General features: G+C 43.1%; 1 protein-coding gene across 4 annotated transcripts in view; it reads right to left on the minus strand.

Annotated features, from left to right (window-relative positions):
• Window positions 1–21,299: 21,299 nt before the first annotated feature.
• The window catches only part of CACNB3 (calcium voltage-gated channel auxiliary subunit beta 3), a 140,726-nt gene continuing 135,840 nt past the window's right edge, over window positions 21,300–26,185 (minus strand). For all 4 annotated transcript variants that reach the window (XM_044285224.1, XM_044285226.1, XM_044285227.1 and 1 more), the window contains 2 exons: window positions 24,412–24,570; window positions 21,300–24,186 (listed from right to left, as the gene is read on the minus strand). In XM_044285224.1, the coding sequence (XP_044141159.1) occupies window positions 23,872–24,186; window positions 24,412–24,570 (474 nt within the window). In that variant the 3' untranslated portion in view covers window positions 21,300–23,871. The remainder of the gene's footprint in view (window positions 24,187–24,411; window positions 24,571–26,185) is intronic.

The following is a 26,185-nucleotide window of genomic DNA, read 5'->3' on the forward strand; positions in this document are numbered from 1 at the left end:
CATGGTGTGCGGTTACAAACACACGTGACTTCATTGAGCGCACATCCAGCCGAGAGTACGGCGTTTGGATAAGCGCATAGTCAGCTGACATCCACCATACTACGAATTTACCAAGCCCGTACCGAGACAGGAGAACTCCGACCAGATTAAGGTAATACGGACACATAGTAAAGACAACTGGGTGGGATGCCACCGTGGAAAGTTACTATATTGTACCTTCTGGCCTTCCCTGTGTTATTGAAAAGACTGGTGGGTTATTGAAAAGACTGGTAATTTATGAGTGCGCTGCTATAGAAAGTCAGCAGCAATACCTTTTGAATTGTGAATACTTAATGATATTCGTTTTGGGCAGCTATATTCCGTGGAATGGGGACTTGACATGCAAAGACCTATATACGGACTGCAGTCTGCTGGACGTTGAATATTGCTGCTATTTAAACGCACTCTTGCATTTTCCACTGCGGTATAGGAGGAACAGTGTATGCTAAAACCCACATATGGATTGCGGTTTCTCTATGGTTGGATTTTAATCATTGACACTATTTGATTATACTATTGTACCATTTGCTGAATTTTTATTGCTGCTATTCCAATTTTTATGCTATTATAGATGTCGCGGTGCTATGTCACATTAGATATTGCTGCTATTTATTCTATATGCTGCTGTGTTATATTTTTAAATAAAAAATCTAATATTTTAATAATTACACCTCGATTTTGGCTACATATTTAGAGTGCCAGGTCTTTCTCTTTATTTCCTGATTACCTTTCTGTGGCTGGGTGGGCCACATAGACCTAGAGCACCTGTTCCATATTGTCGAGCTGTAGTGATCCACAGATATCCTACACGGTTACAAACACAGCCCAACGCAGGGATCACCACCTCTGAAACTGAGCTTATTACTAATATGGCCCCTGATGAGTTGGACTAATGTCCAACGAAATGCGTTGGGACGTTTAGGAGGACCAAACGAAGTACATGTTTATGACCAGAATATTTACATACTGGTGTCACTACCAGAGCTTTGAGACGTTCTCACAGCTCTGTTTCTCCACTCCTGTGATTATGTCACTACTAGAGCTTGGAGGAGTTCCCTCTGCCCTGTTTCTCCGCCCCTGTGATGAGGTCTTTACTTTTGGTTTCCTTCCTCCCTGCTGTCTCTTCTGTGTTTGATTTCGCTGCCTTTAAATCACCCCTCCTCCTTTGTAGAGGTGCGGATTATACTTTTCATTTGAGCTGTATTATCTCTCGCTTGAGTAGCTTCACCTGTGTGATATCTTTTCACTGGATCTGTGTTCTGCTGAAGCAAGTACTTCGGATATTGTCTGCTGACTTTGGATCTGTTTTCACTGCAGCCGCAGCTCCTTCAGATAAGTGTTCAGACATTGTGTGTTTCTGTTTCTTTGCTGACTGGATCGGAGGCGACCCCGGTTCCGTCCATATACTGAGCAGGGCACCGGTGGCCGTGCCCCTTCCACTATTGTAGGGGTTTCAGTGGTCATCAGCCTGAGGTACGCGGGCATGTCTCGATCCACCATATGTGTGGCGAAACCAACCTCGCCACTGGGTTTTGGAGAGGGCTGTTTAAAAGCCTCTTGCCTCAGGATTATGGCCCATAGTAACTTTAAAGGAGAAAACAGACTGGCCGCACAGCTTAAATCTGTCTGTAGAATTGTATTTTATGTTATTATGCGTTCGGTTAAATTGTATGTTATGTGAGGGCACCCAGATAGCTAATATTATTGTATTCGTGTATTCTGAGTGCCATTCACCTAATGATATGCACTCAGACTTGAGCTATCTGGGGATATGTTAAATGTCTGTGTTTGCTGTGGGGGTGTGCCATTGTGTGTTTAAATGGTGATGTCTGTCCTATTGTCTCCACATGTGTATTGGCGATCTCCCCTTTGTCCTGAGAGATAATTGGATTGCCCTCGGTTGTCTCCCAGGCAGAGAGGAGGAAACCATGATGCATTGTGGGAATGTGTTGTATCTGTTCTGTATTTGCAAAACTGTAATAAAAACCAGGCTGGGTGTGCCAGCACATCAGACCACTGTTTGACCCTCAAGACGGAGCCTTGTCTCGTTATTGGGGGGATTCCCTGTATGCTGTTGGAGACTGATTGCCAGGAGTGTAAGCTGACTGTACGCTTTTCCTGTTCGTCTGCTGACAGCTATTTGCGAGGTTCCAGTTTGGAGTGCTATTTTGTATCCAGTTCGGGAGGTTGGTGTTCTGCAGTAGCTGTGCCTGTCTCTCGGAAAGGGGCATATCGCCTAAACGGATTTTAACCCCTTGTCTGCTGAAACGGTCCGTTACATTGGTGGCAGCAGTGGGATCGTTCCTACAGCCAGAAGGTCAGCTACAGGAGACACCATTTCTTTGGATTTTACAACTTAAGGGCAACGCTTGTCTCAGTACAGCGACCCTAAAAGCACCAGGATGGAACCAGCAGTGGAGTACAGATACTCTGTGGAGGAATTTGACCGTATGATGTGGTTGCGGCTGAACTTCTTCGGACCCAATCCAGCTGAGAAATACGTGAAGTTCGTGAGGAGTCTAGTGTCTAAGACCCTACTATACCGGGCAGAAGGTGACGGTCAGCTGCCACGTTGGGTGGACCTCCATCGGAAGTTACGGTTGCGGGACAGTGGGAGCCCAGTCTCCATTCCCCAGCGGCAGTGTGAAGTGCAGGGAGGGGAGAGCAGCGGCCTCCCTCCCCAGCGGCAGGCTGAGTTACAGGGGGCAGAGGTAGTTGTTCCTGCCCCCCAGCAGCAGCATGATTTTTTGGGAATTGGGAGCCTAGTCTCCATTCCCCAGCGGCAGTGTGAAGTGCAGGGAGGGGAGAGCAGCAGCCTCCCTCCCCAGCGGCAGGCTGAGTTACAGGGGGCAGAGGTAGTTGTTCCTGCCCCCCAGCAGCAGAGTGATATGCCGGGAAGGCAGTGTGAAGTGCAGGGAGAGGAGAGCAACGTCCTCCCTCCCCAGCGGCAGGCTGAGTTACAGGGGGCAGAGGTAGTTGTTCCTGCCCCCCAGCAGCAGCATGATTTTTTGGGAATTGGGAGCCCAGTCTCCATTCCCCAGCGGCAGGCGGAGTTACAGGGGGCAGAGACAGTCGGTCCTGACCCCCAGCGGCAGAGTGTCCTACAGGGAATAGAGAGCCCAGTCTCCTTTCCCCAGCAGCAGGACACTGTATTGGGAGCGGAGGCGGTCGGTCGCCCTCCCCAGCGGCTGGAAGTATGTATGGGAGAGGAGCACGTTACCCCCTCTTCCCAGCGGCAGCTTAACGCACCAGGGGGAGACAGTAAGCCCCACAACAGTGCAGATGGGACCGGGGTCTCTGCACTTACAGCACAGGGGGTAGGGACAGTCGGTCCTGTCCCCCAGCAACAGGGCTGTTTAGCCAAAGAGGAGACAGTCGGTCTCCCCCTCAAACAACCAGATCTCCAGCCATCTCCGCAGGGATACCAGGAGGAGGAGGTAAGCGAGCCCTCCCCTTCCCAGCTACTTCCCAACCGAGTTCTGGGGGCAGGGGATGAGCCTGCAATACCCACTGATCCCTTACCAGCGGAAGAGCTGGCATCAGGGCAGAGAGCCGCTAGCCTCTGCTCCACCAACCCCCTTGTTACAGGACTGGCTTGTACCCCCCTCACCCCAGCGGAAGAGCTGGCATCTGGGCAGAGCACAGTCTGCCTCTGCCCACCAAGTACCTACAGCTCCGAACTGGAGAACCACAAAGCAAGGAGTAGCAGATGCACACTCAACAGCTGGGGACCTACAGAACAGAGCCAGGCCCCAAAATTCAACAGGTCCAGTATTGGGTTGTGGGTGGGCTGCCAGACTAACTCAGGTACCGACCGGCTTGAGGTCAGGTATCTGGTTAGTCTTCCCTGGGGGGGGGGAGATGTGTGGCGAAACCAACCTCGCCACTGGGTTTTGGAAAGGGCTGTTTAAAAGCCTCTTGCCTCAGGATTATGGCCCATAGTAACTTTAAAGGAGAAAACAGACCGGCCGCACAGCTTAAATCTGTCTGTAGAATTGTATTTTATGTTATTATGCGTTTGGTTAAATTGTATGTTATGTGAGGGCACCCAGATAGCTAATATTATTGTATTCATGTATTCTGAGTGCCATTCACCTAATGATATGCACTCAGACTTGAGCTATCTGGGGATATGTTAAATGTCTGTGTTTGCTGTGGGGGTGTGCCATTGTGTGTTTAAATGGTGATGTCTGTCCTGTTGTCTCCACATGTGTATTGGCGATCTCCCCTTTGTCCTGAGAGATAATTGGATTGCCCTCGGTTGTCTCCCAGGCAGAGAGGAGGAAACCATGATGCATTGTGGGGATGTGTTGTATCTGTTCTGTATTTGCAAAACTGTAATAAAAACCAGGCTGGGTGTGCCAGCACATCAGACCACTGTTTGACCCTCAAGACGGAGCCTTGTCTCGTTATTGGGGGGATTCCCTGTATGCTGTTGGAGACTGATTGCCAGGAGTGTAAGCTGACTGTACGCTTTTCCTGTTCGTCTGCTGACAGCTATTTGCGAGGTTCCAGTTTGGAGTGCTATTTTGTATCCAGTTCCGGAGGTTGGTGTTCTGCAGTAGCTGTGCCTGTCTCTCGGAAAGGGGCATATCGCCTAAACGGATTTTAACCCCTTGTCTGCTGAAACGGTCCGTTACAATATGGATCTGGACATGTGCATAGCAGCTTAGGGAGAGCTTTTAGGGTCTGACAGGGGTCACCCTTTATCCTCCCTAGTTTGGGTCCGGTCAGTTGCTATTTACTGTGTGTTGCTCACTTACAGTCGTGACAACTGGTAACAGGGCTCTCCACCACAGTGTGACGAAGCTGGGCAGTCTCTATTGCTGCGCAGGGACAGGGAGGGTCTAACAGGTTTCCACGGACAACTGTGGGAATTGATGTGGACGGTGCCACTGACACCTTATATCCATTGTAGGGAGAGACTAGTTGTCAGAGACCCAGTACTAGTCTCCCCAATCCCTAGCTCCTGGTTACCACTGGCGCAGCGAATGGTGTATATAACATATATTTAGGGATTTAATTGCACGCTATTAAAAGTTACATTTTAAAAGGTATCTATTTGAATATACTTGTGGAAATTTATGGTACCATACTCGGACAATCCTTGGGCGGTAGATGCTGTGTCCATTCCGTGGAGGTTTAAGCTGGCCTATGTATTCCCTCCATTTTCCATGATACCAACAGTATTGATGAAACTCAGGCAAGACTAGACCTCAGTGATCGCCATAATACCCTTCTGGCCGAAGAGGTCTTGGTTCACCCAGCTCAGGCACATGGGCCAGGGGCAATATTGGAAGCTTCCCCTGAGGCAGGACCTAGTACATCTGGCAGGGTCCTGCCTAGACTTGAAGAGTCTCAACCTGACAGCCTGGAGGTTGATCGTCCCCTTCTAGAGTCTAGAGGGTTTTCAGCGAGGTTCCATAGGACTTTATCTCATTCCAGATCGGTAGCTACCAACAAAGCCTGTTCCAGAATCAGAAGGATTTTTCTGCAGTGGTGTGCCCTAAATGAGGTGTCCTCATTGGATCCCCCTCTTTCTTCCATTCTTCAGTTCCTATAGGATGGATTAGACAAAGGTCTCAAACCTTCAACCTTAAGAGTACATAAGCTTTGTCTGCAGTTTTGGGCAAGCCCTTTTCTCAGGACCCTCCAATCAAAAGGTTCCTTGAAGGAGCCGAAAGACTGCAACCTACGATCCTGAGCCCTATACCTCAGTGGGATCTGTCAGTCGTGCTCAGGGGGTTATGCTCTCCACCCTTTGAGCCCCTTCAGAGCATGGATTTAAAATTCTTATCTTGGAAGACCTGTTTTTTTGCTTGCCATTACTTTAGCAAAGAGAATCAGAGAATTGCAAGCCTTGGCTGCTGTGGAGCCATATACTCTATTTTTACCAGATAGAGTCCTCCTGCGGTTTCTCCCTACCTTTGTTCCTAAGGTACCTTCTTCCCGCAATTTAAACCAGGTCATTTCTTTACCTGTTTTTTTTTATCCGTCTCCAGTGTCGGAAGAAGAGCAGGTCTTACAGACCCTAGATGTTGCCAGAAGTATGGGAATATACCTAGAAAGAACTAAAGACTTTCGAAGATCCGAGAATTTTTTGATTCTTTTTGCCGGAAGGAACAAAGGTTAAAACTTCTAAACCGACTTTAAGCCGTTGGATCAAAGAAGCGCAGGGATTGGCGCCCCCTGCTTTTATCCATGCTCATTTTTACCCGAGCGTTAGCTGCATCTACGGCTGAGAGATGCATAATACCTTTGGAACACATTTTTGCTGCTGCCTCATGGAGTTCCCACTCTACATTTGTAAGCCATTATAGGAGTACAGAACACACCGCTTAAATTTAGTTCAGCTGGACGACCCTCCCTCATAGGTTCTCTTCTTGTCAAGTCCCCAGTTGAGCTGCTGTTGGGACGTAAGGGAATCGTTAATTTCTAACGATGATTTGTTTTCCCTTAGTCCTAACAGCAGCACACATATATGCCTCCCTCTAATTTTTTTGGTGGGTTTATTACTTAACATTTCGCATGGTGTGTGTGAGGTCTTTATAGGGGCCTAATTGGTTAATTATCACTTTATTTTGATTTAATGAATAAAATTTCCACCTGTCCTGATTATCCACAGGGGCAGTAATACCCCAGTTGTGCTGCTTTTAGGACTAAGGGAAAACAAATTATCATTAGAAATTAACGAGTATGCACTATGATGCAGTCAGTTTAGGTCAGCCAAGCTGTAGTATGCACTAATGTAGTCAGTTCAGGTCAGCCACACTGCAGTTTGCACTTTGAAGCAGATCCGCAAAAAGGTGTAGTCTGTGTGCTGTCCGCATTTTATTTGTGGACCTATTGTTTTCAAGGGTCCGTGGTCTGCATTTTTGCAGACATAGTAAATTTTTTCGAGGAAAAAATATATGGATGCGGAAAGCACACCCCTTGAAGTCAATGGTCGGCAAAAAATGCAGATGGCATACATACGGTCGTGTGCATGAGGCCTTATGCTTAGTTCAGGAGTCAGGACCTGAGGAGGTTGGGTATGAGACAGTGATTCTTTGTTTTGCACTAAGCTTAATACTATGTATTCTTTTTGCCAGGAGTGTCCCTTTAATGATCGGGCCATTATGACCACTTATGCATTCACTATACTATTTAACATTATTGGTCCAAAAATCGTTACGTGTAAATCTTGCCAAAGTAGGAGACAGTAAGAATATAGAATATTGCAGTGGTGACTGGTGAATCATAGAGGGGTCAGGAGCCGTGGAGTGAATCATACAGACACAATGTTAAATATAATGTTGATAAGGCAATCTATAATAAGGGCGCAGGGCGTTCTGCATTACGACAGGCCGTGCCAATTCTTCGAGGCTTCAGTCCTATGCACATTTAACTGGAAAACTAATCAAGCTCATTTTCAGTCTGGAAAGTGACCAGATGTCTACTGTGCCAGCCTGACTACTTTGTTTCATCAACACGTGCCAAGTAGCTTATCATATATTGTCCACTTGCCAGGAACTAAGTTTTATTTTTATCAAGTAAGAAAGAACAATCTATATTTCTTCTTAAATGCAGGTATGACATGGTGTATATGGACATACAATTCAAAAATTGTGGTCATTTAGGACCAGGCACTCCTGAGGAAGCCAGCAAGTCTGGCGATACGCGTTGGGCTTTTTTCCTGACCGCCACGCATGTTCCCCATCATGCTATTTATATGATAAGTATATGAGCCTTTATTCATTGTTGATGGATTACATGCACTTTATAATGTTATATGCTTACTGATGTGGGGGTTTGTCTATAAGTCTGTGGTGAGCCAGGGTGGCATGTGCTGATACATGGTTCACATGGCCTTGATTTGTTGTATACAACGATTTTTACTTATTTTGTGTTGTGTCTGTCTCCTTGAATAAATTTGTTACATTTTAGACGTGCAGTTCCTGTTTCGGTATTCTTTTTCGCCATGGTGTATATGGACGTTAGGTCAAAGCTAACAATGTATAGCATACATACCATACAGTATAATTCTCTATACTGCTCATTCTAATCCCTGCAATATTAACACTAATATGCTTTAAATACAGGGCCACTTACCAACCAGAATGTACAAACTGTTACTGAGCTATGGTTATAGTAAGCAATTTAATCACCATTTCACAATAGTCTGTAGGGAGTTGCCAAAATTCCTCCCACTATTTTAAGTGGTATGTTTAATTTGCAATCTTGACAGCAGACACTAGATGGCGCTCACAGCAGCAGTTATAATCGTTTTCTGCCTCCAGAGCGGTTTATTCAAAGCCCCCAAATCCAGGCCACACCATTTACATTCAAGCCTTTTTCAAATGATCCTGCTAATTACTGTTGCACTGATGCCTCAGTGAAAAATGGCTGGAAAAAAATACCCACATTTGTTAAAGAAAAAACAAACGCTTTGTGTGTAGTGAATTAGACTTAAAAGTAAAATCTGGACCCTGCCTTCCCCCCCAAAAAAAGAGACAAACCAGTTTTCTTTTGTGGTGTTTCTTGCAGCGCTTTTTATGAGAAGAAAAAAAAACACCCCTTCTAGATGTCAGCTGTAAGACTTTGGGAATTATGAAAAGCTTTATTTATTTATTTATTTATTTTGCAGTGGCATTTCTTTTCACTTGCTATGGATTTTTTGGGGTCCACACCTTTTTTGGGTACTACCATGTTATGTGTGAAGGAGGGCTGAGGCCATGCTCACATGGCAAAATCAGAAGCACATTTGTTTTGTGTAAAACATCTCTTTAATGTGCTGTAATATGCCGGTAAGCTTTCCATAAGGTTCTATGTGAAATATATGCCATTGTTCACATGGTCCTGTATTTTTATGCTGCCAATTTGAAATACACTTCTAGAACTGACTAGCACTTTTTTAAGTTTTTTTTTATTGCAAAAATACACTCTAATCATACTTATTTGTCATTTGGTATGTTTTTGGCAGAACTTTTTCTCCAGCTGAAGAAAAGAAATACACCAAAAAGTGCCTGGAATTATTCAGCTCTTTACCTGCTCTGTATTTTTCAGCTTAAAAATTATGCGGTGTGAATAGTCTTATTGTGACCAATGTGCTCTGTCCATGCAAGGGTGCCTTCACCAGGCTTGCCATCAGGGCAGTACTAAGCTTTAGTGGAACCCAGCAGTGGCCCCCAGCCCGCTACATATCATTCTGATGCTCCCATAGTTCCTCAGCAAAGACATACCGTTCTATACTGCCACACGGCACAGGAGCTGATGGCTTCTTGTCCCGCTGTTCACCCTCACAGGCCTCAGACCTCTAGGCAGTACAGTGGCACAAGTAGTCATTATTGCAACCACCTACACAGGGACGCAGGCACCCCAATGACATCTTGAAAAATTCCAGCTCCAGGAAGAAGGCCTCTCAGGCCACAAATCAGACCTGTGGTCTGCTCCACAGAATGGTCACTTGGGGACTATAGGTTGTACTATGGGGACATGTTCAATACTAAAGGGTATTACTGGGTTTACTATGGGGACACGTCTAATACTGGGGGCACAATAGAAGGCATTATTATTACTGGGGGCATGATTTTTACTTTGGATGGGACATTACTTAACTGAGGACATTTTTGGAGAATTATAGGGGGAGAACAATTTCTCTACAGTATAGTATTTGGAGGCATTGGAGAGCACAGTGTTGAAATGGCACCAGGATGGGGAGTTTGTATTGAGGGGGTGAGGAGGAGGGTAGAAAAGTGAGAAATCTAAAATGCCTCTGTAACAAACTCTGTAGAAATAAGACGTGGCTTAAATAAGTCATCATGGTGGTCTGGTCCGAATGGAAAATATGAGGAAGGAGAATGTCTATATTAGAGGAGATGTCACCGAATGGGTCTTCACACCCAGCAGATTTTGTTGCAGGATTTTTTTGCAGCTGTAAATCAGTTCCATATATCTGCATGGGGCTGTTTTGGCAGGAAGCATGTAGATTTCCCAAATGACATTCAGATGAATGTAATTCATTTTCAGAAATTACTGCAAAAAAAATCTGTCATGTGTGAAGGCACCCTAAGAAGCAAGCACATGGACAGGTAAAAGAGCTCTCCAGCAACAGAATTCCAGATCAGACCCCCTGAGCGTTTCAGACAGAGGGGAGGGGGTAGTTTTGAGATTGGGGTTAAAGGGGTTGTCCAACAAATAATATTCAACAGTTTTCAAACCAGCACCTGGATCAGAATACTTTTGTAATTGCATGTAATAAGAAATTAAGTAGAGCCAGTGAGTTATTCAATGAAATCTATCTGTATAGCGCCACCTGCTGTTTGTGTTGTTTATTTCTTTGTCCTTCTCACTGAAATGGCCGCACATGCTCAGTTTCATCCTTCAACTGCCTCCTGAGCTGTGATAGGGAGAGCATGGACACACCTCCTGAGCTGTGATAGGGAGAGCGTGGACACACCTCCTGAGCTGTGATAGGGAGAGCATGGATACGCCTCTTGAGCTGTGATAGGGAGAGCCTGGACACGCCCCCTTTGCTGCTGCTAGTTTGATATAAATCTAGCAGAGCAATAAATGTAGAGATCTCTGGATCCATGTGAGGTACAGGGCTGGTTCTAGCTTTGTTAGAAAGAGATTGTCATTTACTATATGATATCTGATTTTAATTTTTTGTTTGGCTGAAGTCATCTTCCTTTAAGTGCTGGGAGCAAACAAAGGAGTTAAACTGTAAACCCTCAATCATTGTGATATGAAGGCACTATGTTTTTTTTTAATAAAGTTGTTAAAGGGTTTCTGTCACCACAGGGTTTCTGTCACTAATTATAGGCTAATTAGCATATAATAAAAGTTATAATTGCACAAAAAACGGGGGCACACTGAAAAAAAAAATAGCAGAGTTAAATTCAGGTGACATTTGCACATGTATAATGTCAGCCTGTTTAACAGTGAAAAGTGTGGTGACAGAAACCCTTTAATATTATATCTTTAGTTTTAATTTACTAGAAAACCAGGAACGTCTTAGAACAATCTGTAGAAAAAAACACACACACGTGTCAAATTTGTGCACCACATATATCATCAAGCCTGAGCCCCTGTGATAAATCTGATGACAGTCTAAGTTTACACTATTTGCAGGATTAATAAATCTGGGCCATGGTTTCCAAAAGCTATGAGAGAGAGAGAGCAGAAGAGAAAGAAGACACAAGAGAGATCCATTATTTACAGACAGAACATCAACGATGAGGAAACGAGGAAAAATCTCACCGCAAATGCTTACAGATCTGAAGTGCAGGCTCTGGTATATAAGTGCAACATTTATTTCCATCTTGTAATGTGCAAACTTATCAAAACATTCAAACATGCCATACAAAGAATAGCGTTCTACAATGGTAGAAGAAATCACTGAAAAGACAATGGCAGAAGTGTAGAAGAAAGATTTAAAGTGAACCGGCCACCTCCACATTCAGCCATTTGTGGGATGAGCCACTCACTAGTCCACTATTTCAGCACTGATTAGTTCCTCAGCTCTGTATTCGACCCATTCATCTTAAGAGTTTTTCAATCCAAATTCATTTTTTTAATGAAATGTGTAAAAAACAGCTGTACACGACAGAGAAAAGCCTGGTCTGTGACCGTCACGTCTCAAGTGTCCTTTCTGTGCCCGTAGTTCAGTACAGGATTCCACCTAAGACTAATTTCACATTAGCATTCGGGGCTCCGCTTGTGAGTTACGTTTGAAGGCTCTCACAAGCAGCCCCGAACGCATCCGTACTGCTCTAATGCATTCTGAGTGGATGCGGATCCGCTCAGAATGCATCAGTCTGTCCGCCTGCGGAGCGGAGGACAGACGGTGTCCTCCGCTCAGCAGGCGGACACCCGGGTGTCCGCCTGGCCGTGCGGAGGCAAACGGCTCCGTCCAGAGTTACAATGGAAGTCAATGGTGGCGGATCCGTTCGAAGGTGACACAATATAATGCATTTTTCAAACAGATCCGCCCCCCATTGATTTTCAATGTAAAGTCTGGACGGATCCATCTGAATACAAATTGTACTTAGACTTTTTTAGAGAAATATAATGCAGACGGTTCTGTCTGAACGGATACCATCGTTTGCATTATAGGAGCGGATCCGTCTGTACAATTACCAGACGGATCCGCTCCGAACGCAAGTGTGAAAGTAGCCTTACGTGGCATAAACGCTGTGGATATTTTTCCAACAGAACTGTATGCAGAAAATCTGCAGCATTTTACTATAGCAACAAAGTGGAAGATATTTCTACAAATCTCATCCACGTGCTAAGAAATCCACAGAAAAAATTGGGCATGATCGTGCCCACTTTAAATCAGTGGAATGGCAAGTTTTGCTGTGGATTTCTGCAAAAAAATTAATAAAGAATCTGTGGAAAATCCACCCCATGTGGCCATACCCTTAAAGAACCATTCCCACAAAAATTGTTATTTTCGGGCGCGTTAATAAGGTAAAATTATGTAAATTGTAGTAAAGGTAATCTTTTTATCGGTGACATCGGAATAATCAGAGAAAGTGACTTCCTGTCCACACATTAGACGATGTGTTAGATGTAGATCAGAGTGTTGGTCATATGACACAGCTGAGGATCAGAAGGGAGGGGATACCTCACAAATACAGGCATCTGTAAGAAGATTATCTTCACTAGAATTTACATCATGAACCTTTCTAAGGGTACAATAACACGGCGTGGCTGTGCTGCGTTCAAGTGCCACATGGTCGAAAAGGCTACAGCGGGCTGTAAGTAAACTAATGAAGAACGCACTGTTCAGTGGGTCCATACTGTTAATGGCAGCGCAGCACCTTCAATACTTTGTCCATTAACAATACGTACCCACTGAACAGTGTGGTTACTATCAATTAGAGCCACCCCTTTCGGCCGCACAGTACTCCGAACACAGCACGGCCGAGTCACAAACAACTGTGACATGTCGTCGTACCCTAACAAGCTAGGCAAAACAATATTTTTGGGAGTGTTTCTTTAAAGAGGTTCTCTTCTTTGGACAATCCCTTTTTGTTAGGGCTCATACACACAAACGTATTTTTTGTCAGTTTCTGTTATGTTTTTTTTGGAGTCCGCAATATGCCCGCAAAAAAACGAAAATGACTCTGTATGCATTCTGTTTCTGTAAGTCCGCATGGCCTTTCTGCAAAAAAGATAGAACATGACCTATTCTTGTCCATTTTGCCCTGTTACAATGGATCTACAAAAAAAAATTAACGGATGCAATATGGATGTCATTGGTATTTTTTAGTGGATCCGTGTTTTGTGGTCGTGTACATGGGCCCTTAGACTGGCTCCCAGTCAGGGTGTCTCACACTGGGAACCTCCATCTGTCGGAGGAACCTGACAGAATGTGCTCATTTTCCCTGGGGGAAATAAAGCATTACACAGTTCTCACTGGAATCTATTGGCTGCCCGTGACATGTATGAATCCAGTCTGGCTACCAGATGAGGGGACTCCCCTCAAAATTTCCTAAAATAGTATTTTAAGTGGATTTTCTAAACCAGACATCCCCTCTTAACACCTAGTAATCAGAGCCACGCTGGTTATGGAGAATGTACCTGACAAACCCTTGGATGAAGCTTGGTAGTTCAACTCGCCTGGGAGAACTTGGAAGCAGTCACTCCATGCTGTCCTCCATCTCATTCTGTATCCGTAATACAATTTGATGGAAAGCAAACAGTATCGGATTGGGGAATACAGAGCTGATACACGAGCCCTTAGGCTCACGGATTTAAGCAAACCAAATGGCTACCTTGACTATGTATAGGGCTTGGGTTCACTTTAATTACGGGTCCCTTCAAAGGCTTTTCAAGAGTAAATGAGTGTCATTTGTTCTATACTACTGTGCGCAGAGTTCTGCCGGAGTTACATGGACAGAAAGGAACATTACTTTACAAAATAAACATGCTTTGACAATGGAAAAAAATACAGTTTTTGCACAATTCCTGCCCCTTAATAGCACTCCTGATTGATCCAGCATGATGAGCGATTGCTCTAGTAATAGATATGTTATACAGAATAGTCTGTTCAGCAGCAGTAGGTTGATATTCATTCCGGAGTTAACCCTGCAAAACCAGTTTTTTTTTTTTAAATATCTAGTGCTCAGTGACGCACATCATAAAGGGCTGATCATAGTCCTAGCGAAAAGTATTAAACCGTAATGTAATCAAGAGCAGGAGCTGCCAGGGGGATGGAAGGAAGAGGATGACAAAGGTGAAGTGAACCATCTGCTTGACGTCAGTGAATTGTTACATGGAGGCAGCAGAGCTGTATACAGGCTGAGAGGCCCTAAGGCTACAAGAGTTCCTACAGAATACTCAACCGATGCATGAAAGAAAGGACACAGGAAACATAACGTAGAAAACCTCCCGCTACACGTTCTACCCTAGTGCATGTCTAATCTCCACATTGTAACAGAATCAGGAAGACTATCTTGTCCATTGTTTTACCTGCATGGCTATAGGCTTGTTCTCATGATGCTACAGTCACAATCACATTCATTTTTTCTTTCTATGTTTTTAAAGGACACAATTTTTTTTTTTAGGGATGGGGGTGGTGGAAATATGTTGGTTACCATTCAGTGTTGTTTGAATGTCAAATTTGGAAAGCGATGAAGGTATGCCATGTGTTATCTGCACTTTTCAGAAAAATATGGCTTTTAGCTCATATTTATGAAGCCGCTGTGGTACTTTTTCCCTGTGACTGTGTTTTTTTTTTTTTCTTAGCGTTGTTTTTACCATGCCATATTCATCAACAGGGCACGTGCCATGAATGTATGCACAGGAGAGGGATACAACCGCCATAGTCATCAACAGGGCAGATGCCATGAATGTGTGCAGAGGAGAGGGATACAACTATTATAGTTGAATGTTTCAAGCACGTGAAAATATCAAAAGTATTTTACGCGTTTATAGCATATCTGAAAGCATATGGTCAGGTTTAAACACCATTTTGCAGATTTTATATATATATACAGTACAGACCAAAAGTTTGGACACACCTTCTCATTCAAAGAGTTTTCTTTATTTTCATGACTATGAAAATTGTAGATTCACACTGAAGGCATCAAAACTATGAATTAACACATGTAGAATTATATACATAACAAGAAAGTGTGAAACAACTGAAAATATGTCATATTCTAGGTTCTTCAAAGTAGCCACCTTTTGCTTTGATTACTGCTTTGCACACTCTTGGCATTCTCTTGATGAGCTTCAAGAGGTAGTCACCTGAAATGGTCTTCCAACAGTCTTAAAGGAGTTCCCAGAGATGCTTAGCACTTGTTGGCCCTTTTGCCTTCACTCTGCGGTCCAGCTCACCCCAAACCATCTCGATTGGGTTCAGATCCGGTGACTGTGGAGGACAGGTCATCTGGCGCAGCACCCCATCACTCTCCTTCATGGTCAAATAGCCCTTACACAGCCTGGAGGTGTGTTTTGGGTTATTGTCCTGTTGAAAAATAAATGATGGTCCAACTAAACGCAAACCGGATGGAATAGCATGCCGCTGCAAGATGCTGTGGTAGCCATGCTGGTTCAGTATGCCTTCAATTTTGAATAAATCCCCAACAGTGTCACCAGCAAAGCACCCCCACACCATCACACCTCCTCCTCCATGCTTCACGGTGGGAACCAGGCATGTAGAGTCCATCCGTTCACCTTTTCTGCGTCGCACAAAGACACGATGGTTGGAACCAAAGATCTTAAATTTGGACTCAAAGCACAGATTTCCACTGGTCTAATGTCTATTCCTTGTGTTCTTTAGCCCAAACAAGTCTCTTCTGCTTGTTGCCTGTCCTTAGCAGTGGTTTCCTAGAAGATATTCTACCATGAAGGCCTGATTCACACAGTCTCCTCTTAACAGTTGTTCTAGAGATGTGTCTGCTGCTAGAACTCTGTGTGGCATTGACCTGGTCTCTAATCTGAGCTGCTGTTAAACTGTGATTTCTGAGGCTGGTGACTCGGATGAACTTATCCTCCGCAGCAGAGGTGACTCTTGGTCTTCCTTTCCTGGGGCGGTCCGCATGTGAGCCAGTTTCTTTGTAGCGCTTGATGGTTTTTTGTGACTGCACTTGGGGACACTTTCAAAGTTTTAGGACTGACTGACCTTCATTTCTTAAAGTAATGATGGCCACTCGTTTTTCTTTACTTAGCTGCTTTTTTCTTGCCATAATATAAATTCTAACAGTCTATTCAGTAGGACTATCATCTGTGTATCCACCTGACTTCTCCACAATGCAACTGATGGTCCCAACCCCATTTATAAGGCAAAAAATCCCACTTATTAAACCTGACAGCGCACACCTGTGAAGTGAAAACCATTTCAGGTGACTACCTCTTGAAGCTCATCAAGAGAATGCCAAGAGTGTGCAAAGCAGTAATCAAAGCAAAAGGTGGCTACTTTGAAGAACCTAGAATATGACATATTTTCAGTTATTTCACACTTTTTTGTCATGTATATAATTCCATATGTGTTAATTCATAGTTTTGATGCCTTCAGTGTGAATCTACAATTTTCATAGTCATGAAAATAAAGAAAACTCTTTGAATGAGAAGGTGTGTCCAAACTTTTGGTCTGTATTGTATATGTATATATATATATATATATATATATTTACAATGTTACATCTTTTATAAAGTTAAACAGATTGCAACTTGGGAGAGAGAATTTATGAAATGACTCAACTTGTAGATTAATTGTTCGTGAAAACTGTAAAAATGGTGCTCATTGATGAGCAGGCAGTTGCAAGGGGTTGTCCAGCCTCCCTCAGGATAGGCCATCACTAGTTGATCGTAGTAGACAGCGCTCTAAACTGCACCACTGCTCCCATAGACTTCAGTAGAAGCGGCACTGCATTGATAAGCGCTAATACTCCGCTACAATGTGGTTAGTGCAGCGTAGTACCGGCTAAGCTAAGCATAGACATCAGTTAAAAAGGCTGGACAACCCTTTTAAACATTTTGTCATGGCTGGATTACAACTTGCAGTCAATGACACTTTTTAGGCCTCTTACATGTGACAGTATTCTGGTCAGTATTTTGCATCAGTATTTGTACACCAAAAACCAATAGACCATCCAAAACATGGAAAGGCTGCTGCCGCATTTTACATTTTTACCTGGTGTTTTTCTGGCTTGTAAACAATGTCATGAAATTCCTGAATATTTTTTACAAGCATTTTTTAGGGTTTCACATTTTTAGACATTTAGGGGGTCATTTACCATGCTGAAAGACGCCTAAATTAGGTGTATTTCAGGCACAGATATCTGCGATTTCGCCCCGCTCAAGCCAGGTCTAAAATTGTGGGCCTGGGCGTGGAAGGGCCCGTCTCATTCACCATTTTCTACACCTGTTTTAGGCGTAGAAAATGGTCTAAATGTAAGACAGAAGCTGTCTTACATTTAGAAGTGGTGCTGGATTTACTGCCAGTTTAGGGCTTTAAGACCGGCGTCTAAAACATTGATCTTAATAAATATGCCTCCTTAATTTTTCCATAGAGTAGTCTATGGGCAAACACCTAAAAAAAATTGTGAATGACAAAAAAAACTAAAAACTGGAAGCTATCATAAAATGCCACAAAAAAACTCAATATTGTAGGATGCTTTATATTTTACTATTACTTAACGTACCATCTGGACACTGTTTTTCGATGCAATGAAAAATACCAAATGCATTTTTGTGAGAAAAAAAATTGTGTGACACCATCCAAGAGCACATCTTTACATAGTACAGTCCTGTAAGACCACTTGAAAAATGGCAAAAAATCATATTTAGCATGGCTGGATCTTAACAAGGTTCCAAGTAGAGCTTCAACATGCAACAAGAAGAAATGAGAGTGAGACAAAACATTTTTTGAGCATTCAATTTAATGAAAACAATGAATAAACTGAAACAGGCTGATCAAAAGTCTAGGACCACATGCCTTTAAAAGGCCAAATCTGTGCAAAGATGTGGATTCATTGTCATTTTCTGTCAGGTAGTCACACGTTGTGATGGCAAAGGCAAAAAACTCTCCCTTTTTGAACGTGGTCAGGTTGTTGAACTGCATAAGCAGGGTCTCTCACAGTGCGCCATCGCTGCTGAGGTGGGACGCAGTAAGGAATTTCTTAAATGATCCTGAGGGTTATGGAACCAAAAAGTCAAGTGGAAGACCCAAAAAAATGTCATCAGCACTGAGCTGGAGGATCCAATTGGCTGTCCGTCAAGACACCGGACGATCCTCGACTCAAATTAAGACCCTTACTGGTGCTGACTGCAGCCCCATAACCATCAGACGGCATCTGAGACTGAAGGACTTCAAAAACAAAAAACGTCTTCAAAGACCTCGTCTCCTTGAACACCACAGAACTGCTTGTTTGGACTTTGCAAGAGAGCACCAAACATGGGACATTCAAAGGTGGAAGAAAGTTTTATTCTCTGATGAGAATTTTTTTTACCTTGATGGTCCTGATGGTTTCCAACGTTACTGGCATGACAAGCAGATCCCACCTGAGATGTTTTCTACGCGCCATAGTGGAGGAGGCGCCATAATGGTCTGGGGTGCTTTTTCCTTCAGTGGAACAATGGAGCTTCAGGAAGTGCAGGGGCGTCAAACGGCCGCTGGCTATGTACAGATGTTGCAGAGAGCATTCCTCATGACTGAGGGCCCTCGTCTGTGTGGTAACGACTGGGTTTTTCAACAGGACAATGCTACAGTACACAATGCCTGCAGGACAAGGGACTTCTTCCAGGAGAATAACATCACTCTTTTGGCCCATCCTGCGTGTTCCCCTGATATAAATCCAATTGAGAACCTTTGGGGATGGATGGCAAGGGAAGTTTACAAAAATGGACAACAGTTTCAGACAGTAGATGGCCTTCGTGCGGCCGTCTTCACCACTTAGAGAAATGTTCCCTCATGGAAACGCTTGCATCAAGCATGCCGAAACGATTTTTGGAAGTGATAAACAATAACGGAGGAGCTACTCATTACTGAGTTCATGTTTGGAAGTTGGATTTCTGTTTTGGGGGAGTTTGGTTATTTTTATTTTGGAGGTGTGGTCCTAAACGTTTGATCAGCTGAAAAACAGCCTGTTTCAGTTTATTTGTTGTTTTCATTAAATTGAATGCTCAAAAAATACTTTGTCTCACTCCCATTTCTTCTTGTTGCATGCTGAATCTCTACTTGGAACCTTGTTAAGATCCAGCCATGCTAAATATGATTTTTAGCCATTTTTCAAGTGGTCTTAAACTTTTGATCAGGACTAGTTTTATCTGTAGGTTCCACACCTGGTTTTGGCTTACAAATACTGATCATGTCAATGAGGCCCTATACATGTGCTCTATGTATGTATTTATGACTTACTGTAAATTGTTCTAGTTCGAAAACATGGCGAGCAGTGAACAGACAGAAATTAGCACAATAATCATTGCACTAGCCCTAGATTTTTAATGATGAGAATAGATTTCCTTTTCTTTGTTTGTGCAAAATTGCTAATTAAAGTTGATTGTGTCCGGTAAACCTATGGCTAAAGTGGTGAGTTCATGTCCTTTCTGCTAGAAATATGCACACGTTGTGGCTGTCGCTTGCTGTTACTGATATAAGAAAGCCCTTTCCTGGTATGAAGCCAGAGAAAACACTACCATGCTGTACCATCAGCACCTCCTTATTTCGGTTAGTAGCTCTTTTGGCAGTGTGTGTCAGAAGAGGAACAGCCCAGTGGTTGTAATGGTCACAATTCAGAGTACTCCTAATGGACATAATAAAGAATAGAAATAACACGTTTTATGACCACATATCTGGCTGCGAAAGGAACTTAGCTTAGAAATGATAGACCAGGGATCAGCAGCCTCCGGCGCTCCAGCTGTTCTGAACTACAACTCCCAGGATCCTCCTTTCACTTCAGTGGGAACAGCCAAGCAAGTGTTGCATGCTGGGAGTTGTAGTTTTACTGCAGCTGGCGTGCTAAAGGTTGCTGGCCCCTGTGATGGAATATCATCAGGACTCAAACTACTCTACTACTGCCCCTATGAGAATCTTGAAATCCAACTGAAACTGCTTTGTAATTACCGGAGAAAGTAACCAATGCATAGCTGCCAACTGTCCCGAATTTCCAGGGACTTTCCCTGGCTGAAAATGGGTGGGGCTAATGATAACACCTTTCATAAATGGGAGTTTCTGGGTGGAGTTGGGCGTTCATTGGGGTGGAGTTTTCATTGTCCTTAATTTTTACCGACCTATATGTTGGAATGTATGTCCCTGGAACTGTATTTTCTAGTAGTATTACCTGAAGCAGTTGTCAGCTAATTTTTTTTAAAAGTATTTTTGAACTGACATGATCAGAACTTAGGCACTGATGGACACTATGGGGCACATTTATTAAGACTTAATAATAAAGCCCTAAGTTGGTGGTGGTTCTGCCGAAGTTATGAAGAGGCGCCGGCCTCTTCATAACTTAGCTGGATCCTCCGCCAGTTCTAAATGTAAGACAGCTTCCTAGATGTCTTACATTTAGACCTAAACAGGCGTAGAAAATGGTAAATGAGACGGGCCTGTCGCCTTCCCTGCCCACAGTTTTAGACCTGGCATGAGCGGGGGAAGTCACAGATTGCGGTGCAAATAACTGTTGCGCCGCAATCTAAGCCTGAAATATGCCTAATTTAGGCGTATTTCAGATTGATAAATGACCTCCTATATTTTATATTACTTGTTTGTTATAAAGTGCTAGGAGATGTCCAGGGCTAAAGATTTTGCCTATTTTTTAATCGGGATTCATGCAGATGGCTGTATTACAGCTCATGATAGAGCTTCCATACAGGTACATAAGCCCTCCACTGCCCTTGCGTATGTCTTCAAGTTGAAGTATTGATAGTTTTTTCTGTTGGATTCAATATGGATCCGACTGAAAAGAAAAATTGAGGCCTCCTCCATTGTATATACAGAGGTATTCTCCATAGATGGCTGTACAGCTCTAAGCAGTGCTGTACAAACAGGTCTGTGGTGTGCGTGAGCGCTCAGCACCGGGGGAGCATAGACCGTACTGTAAGGACTCATATCTGCACAGTGAATGTATGGACGCACAGTGTGATGCCTGAGATACTGCCTCTAGAGACAAACTGCAGAGGGAATTATACCATTTATACAACTAGACGTGGTTTGATCTGCAGTGGACCTACTATGTGTGGCCCTTCACACTATGTTTAAAAAAAAGAAAAAAAAAAAAAAAAAAAAAAGCTGCTTTTTTGGACCAGAAAAATGCTACAGCCAGATGTTACATACCGGCCAATAGGAAATTATAAAACACCATAGAAACACTGAGGTTTTGGAGTGGCATTTTAATTGTAGCTTTTTTTGCTCCCTTGGCGTTAGACTAACTATAGAAAAGAAAGTATGAAAAAAGAAGGTATATATTCCAGCTCACCCGCACCATATAACGGCTAATTAGTTGCAATCCGATTCTGAGCTGTGCATGAGAGGGAGGGATGCCACGCCTGCAGGTGATAACTTAAATCCAGGCTCAAGGAAGTAATTCTCCAGCACCAATGCTCTTAAATTTAAAAACAGGCCTTTATTCCATACTTTTAACAATTACAAAACATCCTGGGACGTTGACGCGTTTTGAGCCTGAACAAAGGCCTCTTATTCACAACATGATAATGTTTAAAGGTATGAAATAAAGGACTGTTTTTGAATTTAGGGCTTTGGTACTGGAGAATAACTTCCTTACGCCCGGATACAACCCTCAAACTGCCTGTAGGTTTATTAATGATTCCACTGGGTTCTATTTTACACATGGCTGAAGACTGCAAGCGGCATAATGGTAAAAACAAGGCAAGTGCTTCAGGATATTTACAGATGTGCAAAAAAATAGCAGGCCAAGAAGGTGGTAACTGTAGACATCTCCAAATGATTGCATGGTAGGAGATCAGTAGTTGGCAGATTAAGGATGGTCCTCACATGGTGCTTCAGGTGCACACATTTTGTCATAAAGTGCAAGAGCTACAAAATTATTTTAGAAAGAGGTTTTGAAGGATTACCAAATAGTATGCAGACCCATTGGAATGCTCATATCTGGCGTGTCAAATGAATATTGTTAAATCACTGCAATGATATGAACTTATGCAATATAATCTATACATGGGTGGAAAATGAAGCCGACACACCCAATAGAATTTACACTGCACTGAACTAAATAATGGCACTCAATAAGCTGACGCTCATGTCCATAGAGGGATCTTCATCAATCTCTGACACTCAATCCCCAATTTAGTACCAGACAGTCCCTGAAAACCAAGTATCTATGTGCCATACAGCAATTTAATATTTGTTTCTATCCCTACAGTTCTGTACTTATACCCTGTTAGTAAGGCCTATCGCTGGCTTCTACATTTATCTAAATGCCTATTAATCCATATATTAATCTGATCAGGTCCTATTTTCTATAAAACACATGTAAAACATGAACAGTGCCCAGAGCTTCAGTCTCATGGTTATGGATCACAATACCTATCGCTGTAACACTGTGCCTTTGGCCGCTCACTCCTGGAAACACTAGTATGTGGGGCCTTGTTTGTAAATGGTGACATCCTGTAGGATGGTCCTACAAATTCTCGAGATGTCGGTGCTTGCTTCCTACCTGAACGAGTATTGAGAGCCTTGTGTGTAAATGGTGACTTCCTGTAGGATGGTCCTACAAATTCTCGGGATGTCGGTGCTTGCTTCCTTCCTGAACGAGTACTGAGAGCGCAGGCTGATATCGCTAGTACCCCCAGGCTGACTGACATATATCAATGATTTTCCAGCCACAAAGGCATCTGGTATACAATCTCCCATTAAAGTTCAGGCTCCTTCTAAGGCAAGCTGTGTGTTTTATAAATGTAGTCACCCCTCCTTCAAAAATATTAACCTTGAGTTTTTGTTAAAGAACTATTTGGTTAAGAAACTCAATCATTTGCTTTACTAGATATAAAATATGTGTTGAAGCGTACCTGTTGTGAACAAGATCTGAGGGACACAATTATACCTGAAGGGCAGTACTTTATGGCAATACAACACAATACCTGGCGTAAACCTGTCATGCGGGCAAGTAAGTTGCCCCATGATTTTTTCTGAATGGCCTGGAAGAAGAGGAGATAGTCTCCTCTCTTCACAGGCTCACTGGGTGTCCACATAGATTTTTGCAAGACCTGTTCTGTAAACTTTTTAGATATATGAATTCTATAGGTCAGAGGAGTAAAGCGGGTGATCTGTGAGCCGGATGTAACCACCTAAAGGCTTGTTTATGGCCCACAGCATCCCTGACAGCCTCCACAGACCGTAGCTTGTGTTGATTTCTCAGTATTCTTGGCTGCACTCACAAAAACTGTAATGTGTATGCGGCCATCTACATGTAAACACTTGGACGCAACTAGTACAGGTGCTACAGTGGTTAGAAAATGCTTTAAAATGAATGCAATAAGGCCATCAGGATAAGATCTGGAATATTAACAGATTTAGTGGCTATTAGGATTGATTCTCAGATTCCAGCATACTACTGCCTCTGCCTGTAATCCACAAGAACATGTTTTGTGTCTTGGCTCTGCTTTTTATCAGCATTATATGGCAGCTAGGTCCTGCAGATGTGCAACTACTTATTAACAGCCTTTCTGCCATTACGATTAGCAGGCAGAAGATACCAAGCAAGTGGCAGATCAGGAGCAGGCTGCTTTTTCTCCATAGTGCATTCTTGACTCTTGTTGCTACCCTGGAATTTACACTTAGTGGCTGTACCTCATGGCATGCACTGCCATGCAGGAATAGTGTGTGGATGTGTTTTTGACGGGTGGTGTGCTGAGAAACCCTGCTCAGTAGCTGTCCTTGGGCCAGGGACGGTTGCGTTGCCAGTTCCTGTCGTTGTGGTTCTGCTCGGCATCTCGTTCCAGAAGACGATCCTGGGAATCATGGCCATTAGTGTTGTGCAGTCCACTGTTGTGAAGTCTGTGAGGCTGATACAGGTCTTGGTAGGCATCAGAGTATTCATCCTCCATGTGGCGGGAACTCCTCTGGGAAGAGGCTGTCCAGGTTTTGCGGGAGGTTTCACTGGCCTCATCTGACTGCATTAAGCTGTCTCGCTCTAATGGAGAGTGCTCACTGGCTCGATCCGAAAGAATTTGCTGGTTCTGTTGAGTAGGTTAGAGACATATGAAATGCTGATTGATCATACTAATAAACTAAAAAGATATGAATAATCTGGGAATTTGGGCAAAACAGAACAGGGGGTATTGATGAAGAAAAACATTCACTGTTGAGATTCTTCTATGAGATCAATAGGATTGTTGTGATCGGAGTTATGGTCTGATATAAGAGTCCCTTTTTGATATGCGCACAGATGTTTGTCACTGTACCTGTAGGCCAGGAATGGCAGTGGGAGGAGTCATGAGATTTTGGCCAGTGTGTGGGTGCAGTGGGTGATGCGTGGCTCTCCAGTACACTTCCATGTACTCTGCAAGGTGCTCGCAAGCATCTTCCAGCTGATTCTCATCCAAAATCACATCAAACATTTCCTAAAGAAAGAAAGTAATAATTATTAGTTAACTTACGACTGTATTGATACACAAGTAAATGGAGATAAAAGACGAGCAACATATATAAAAATGCATTTAAAGGGGTTGGCCACTTTCTGGCTACTGCTAACTAGTGTGTATGTAAGATGGCACTTACTTATATAGCCTTTGTTGATTTTCTGTGCCGTTTGCTAGATTTCATAAGTCGTGTCCTCTTGGTGAAATCTTGTGCTGTTCACACAGAAGTCCTGTCCATAAAATTTCCACTGATGGACGGCCATGTGACCAGACACATCACTCTGCCACCTCCATTCTAACACTCTGCATGTAGACAAAACTCTCAACAGTGCAAGTGCAGTGTATTTAAATGGAGTAGGCTGATGTGTCTGGTCACATGTTCCTCCATTTGTGGCCATTTTATAGACAGGACCTCTGTGTGGAAAGAAGAAAAGACTTGGCCAACAAGGGGGCATACATTATGAAATATAGAAAATGGTGCAGAATATCAACAAAGGCTATATTAGTAAGAGCCGTATAGTCATATTATAGACATACTGATGAACAGTAACCAGAAAGTGGCCAACCCCTTTAAATGAAATTTCTCATGAGGGTAATATTTGAAGTCAGTTTTGCTTGACTCTGGGTAAATTTTGCATGTTTGCTAAATTTGGCTTACCTTTAAAGAACCTCTGTCAGAGTGATCAACCCTATTAAACCAGGCATACTGTCCGGTAGGGTTCATCATGCTGATTAAAACAATACTTTTCTTTTGTCTGTATGTTAAACAGCTGCAGAGATATCTGTGTTTTTAATTATATGCAAATTAGAACATTGGAGAACCAGGGGACACAGCTGGTTGTAACACCCCTGTGCTCTGCACACTCCCCCTTCCCTTGATTAACAGGGCTAGACATCAGCATACTGAGGACAGAGATGTGTCCTAGCATGTACATATCATAGACACTACTTACTATAGCCTTAACATGTTCAGAATAGAGGATTTCTATGATTAGAAGGCTAATACATATTACTGGTTTATTCACAGACAATATAATTATAAAGACACAAGTAATTTGAATTAGCTTTATAAGTATAGAAAACCACTCTTCTCAATATGATAAGACTTGGGGTAAGTGGTCATTCATGCATGTACAGGTACTAGGTTCAAATCCCAGGAGAGACTTTTTTTCTTCATTTTTTTCTCCCTCATTAAACCCATAATGAAATGCTACAACCTTACTATATTGAGTAAGTAATATGTATTTGCTTTCTAAGTATAGAAAACCTCTATTGCAGGGATGTCCAACCTGCGGCTCTCCAGCTGTTGCAAAACTACAACTCCCGGCATTCCCAGAGTGCCTACAGCTATCAGCCTACAGCAGGGCATGGTGGGAGTTGTAGTTTTACAACAGCTGGAGAGCCGCAGGTTGGCCATTTCTGCTCTATTGTCAATATTGTAAGGCTAAAGTATTTTATTATAGGTTAAATGAGGTAGAAAAAATAACAAGAAAAAGATCTAGAAATCTCTCCTGGGATTTTAACCTGGGACATCTACATGCAAAGCTGACCACTTACCTCCAGGCTACAGCCTTATCATATTGAGAAGAGTGATTTT

Source organism: Bufo gargarizans, chromosome 3 (genome assembly GCF_014858855.1).
Source record: "Bufo gargarizans isolate SCDJY-AF-19 chromosome 3, ASM1485885v1, whole genome shotgun sequence".
Classification (NCBI taxonomy): domain Eukaryota; kingdom Metazoa; phylum Chordata; class Amphibia; order Anura; family Bufonidae; genus Bufo; species Bufo gargarizans.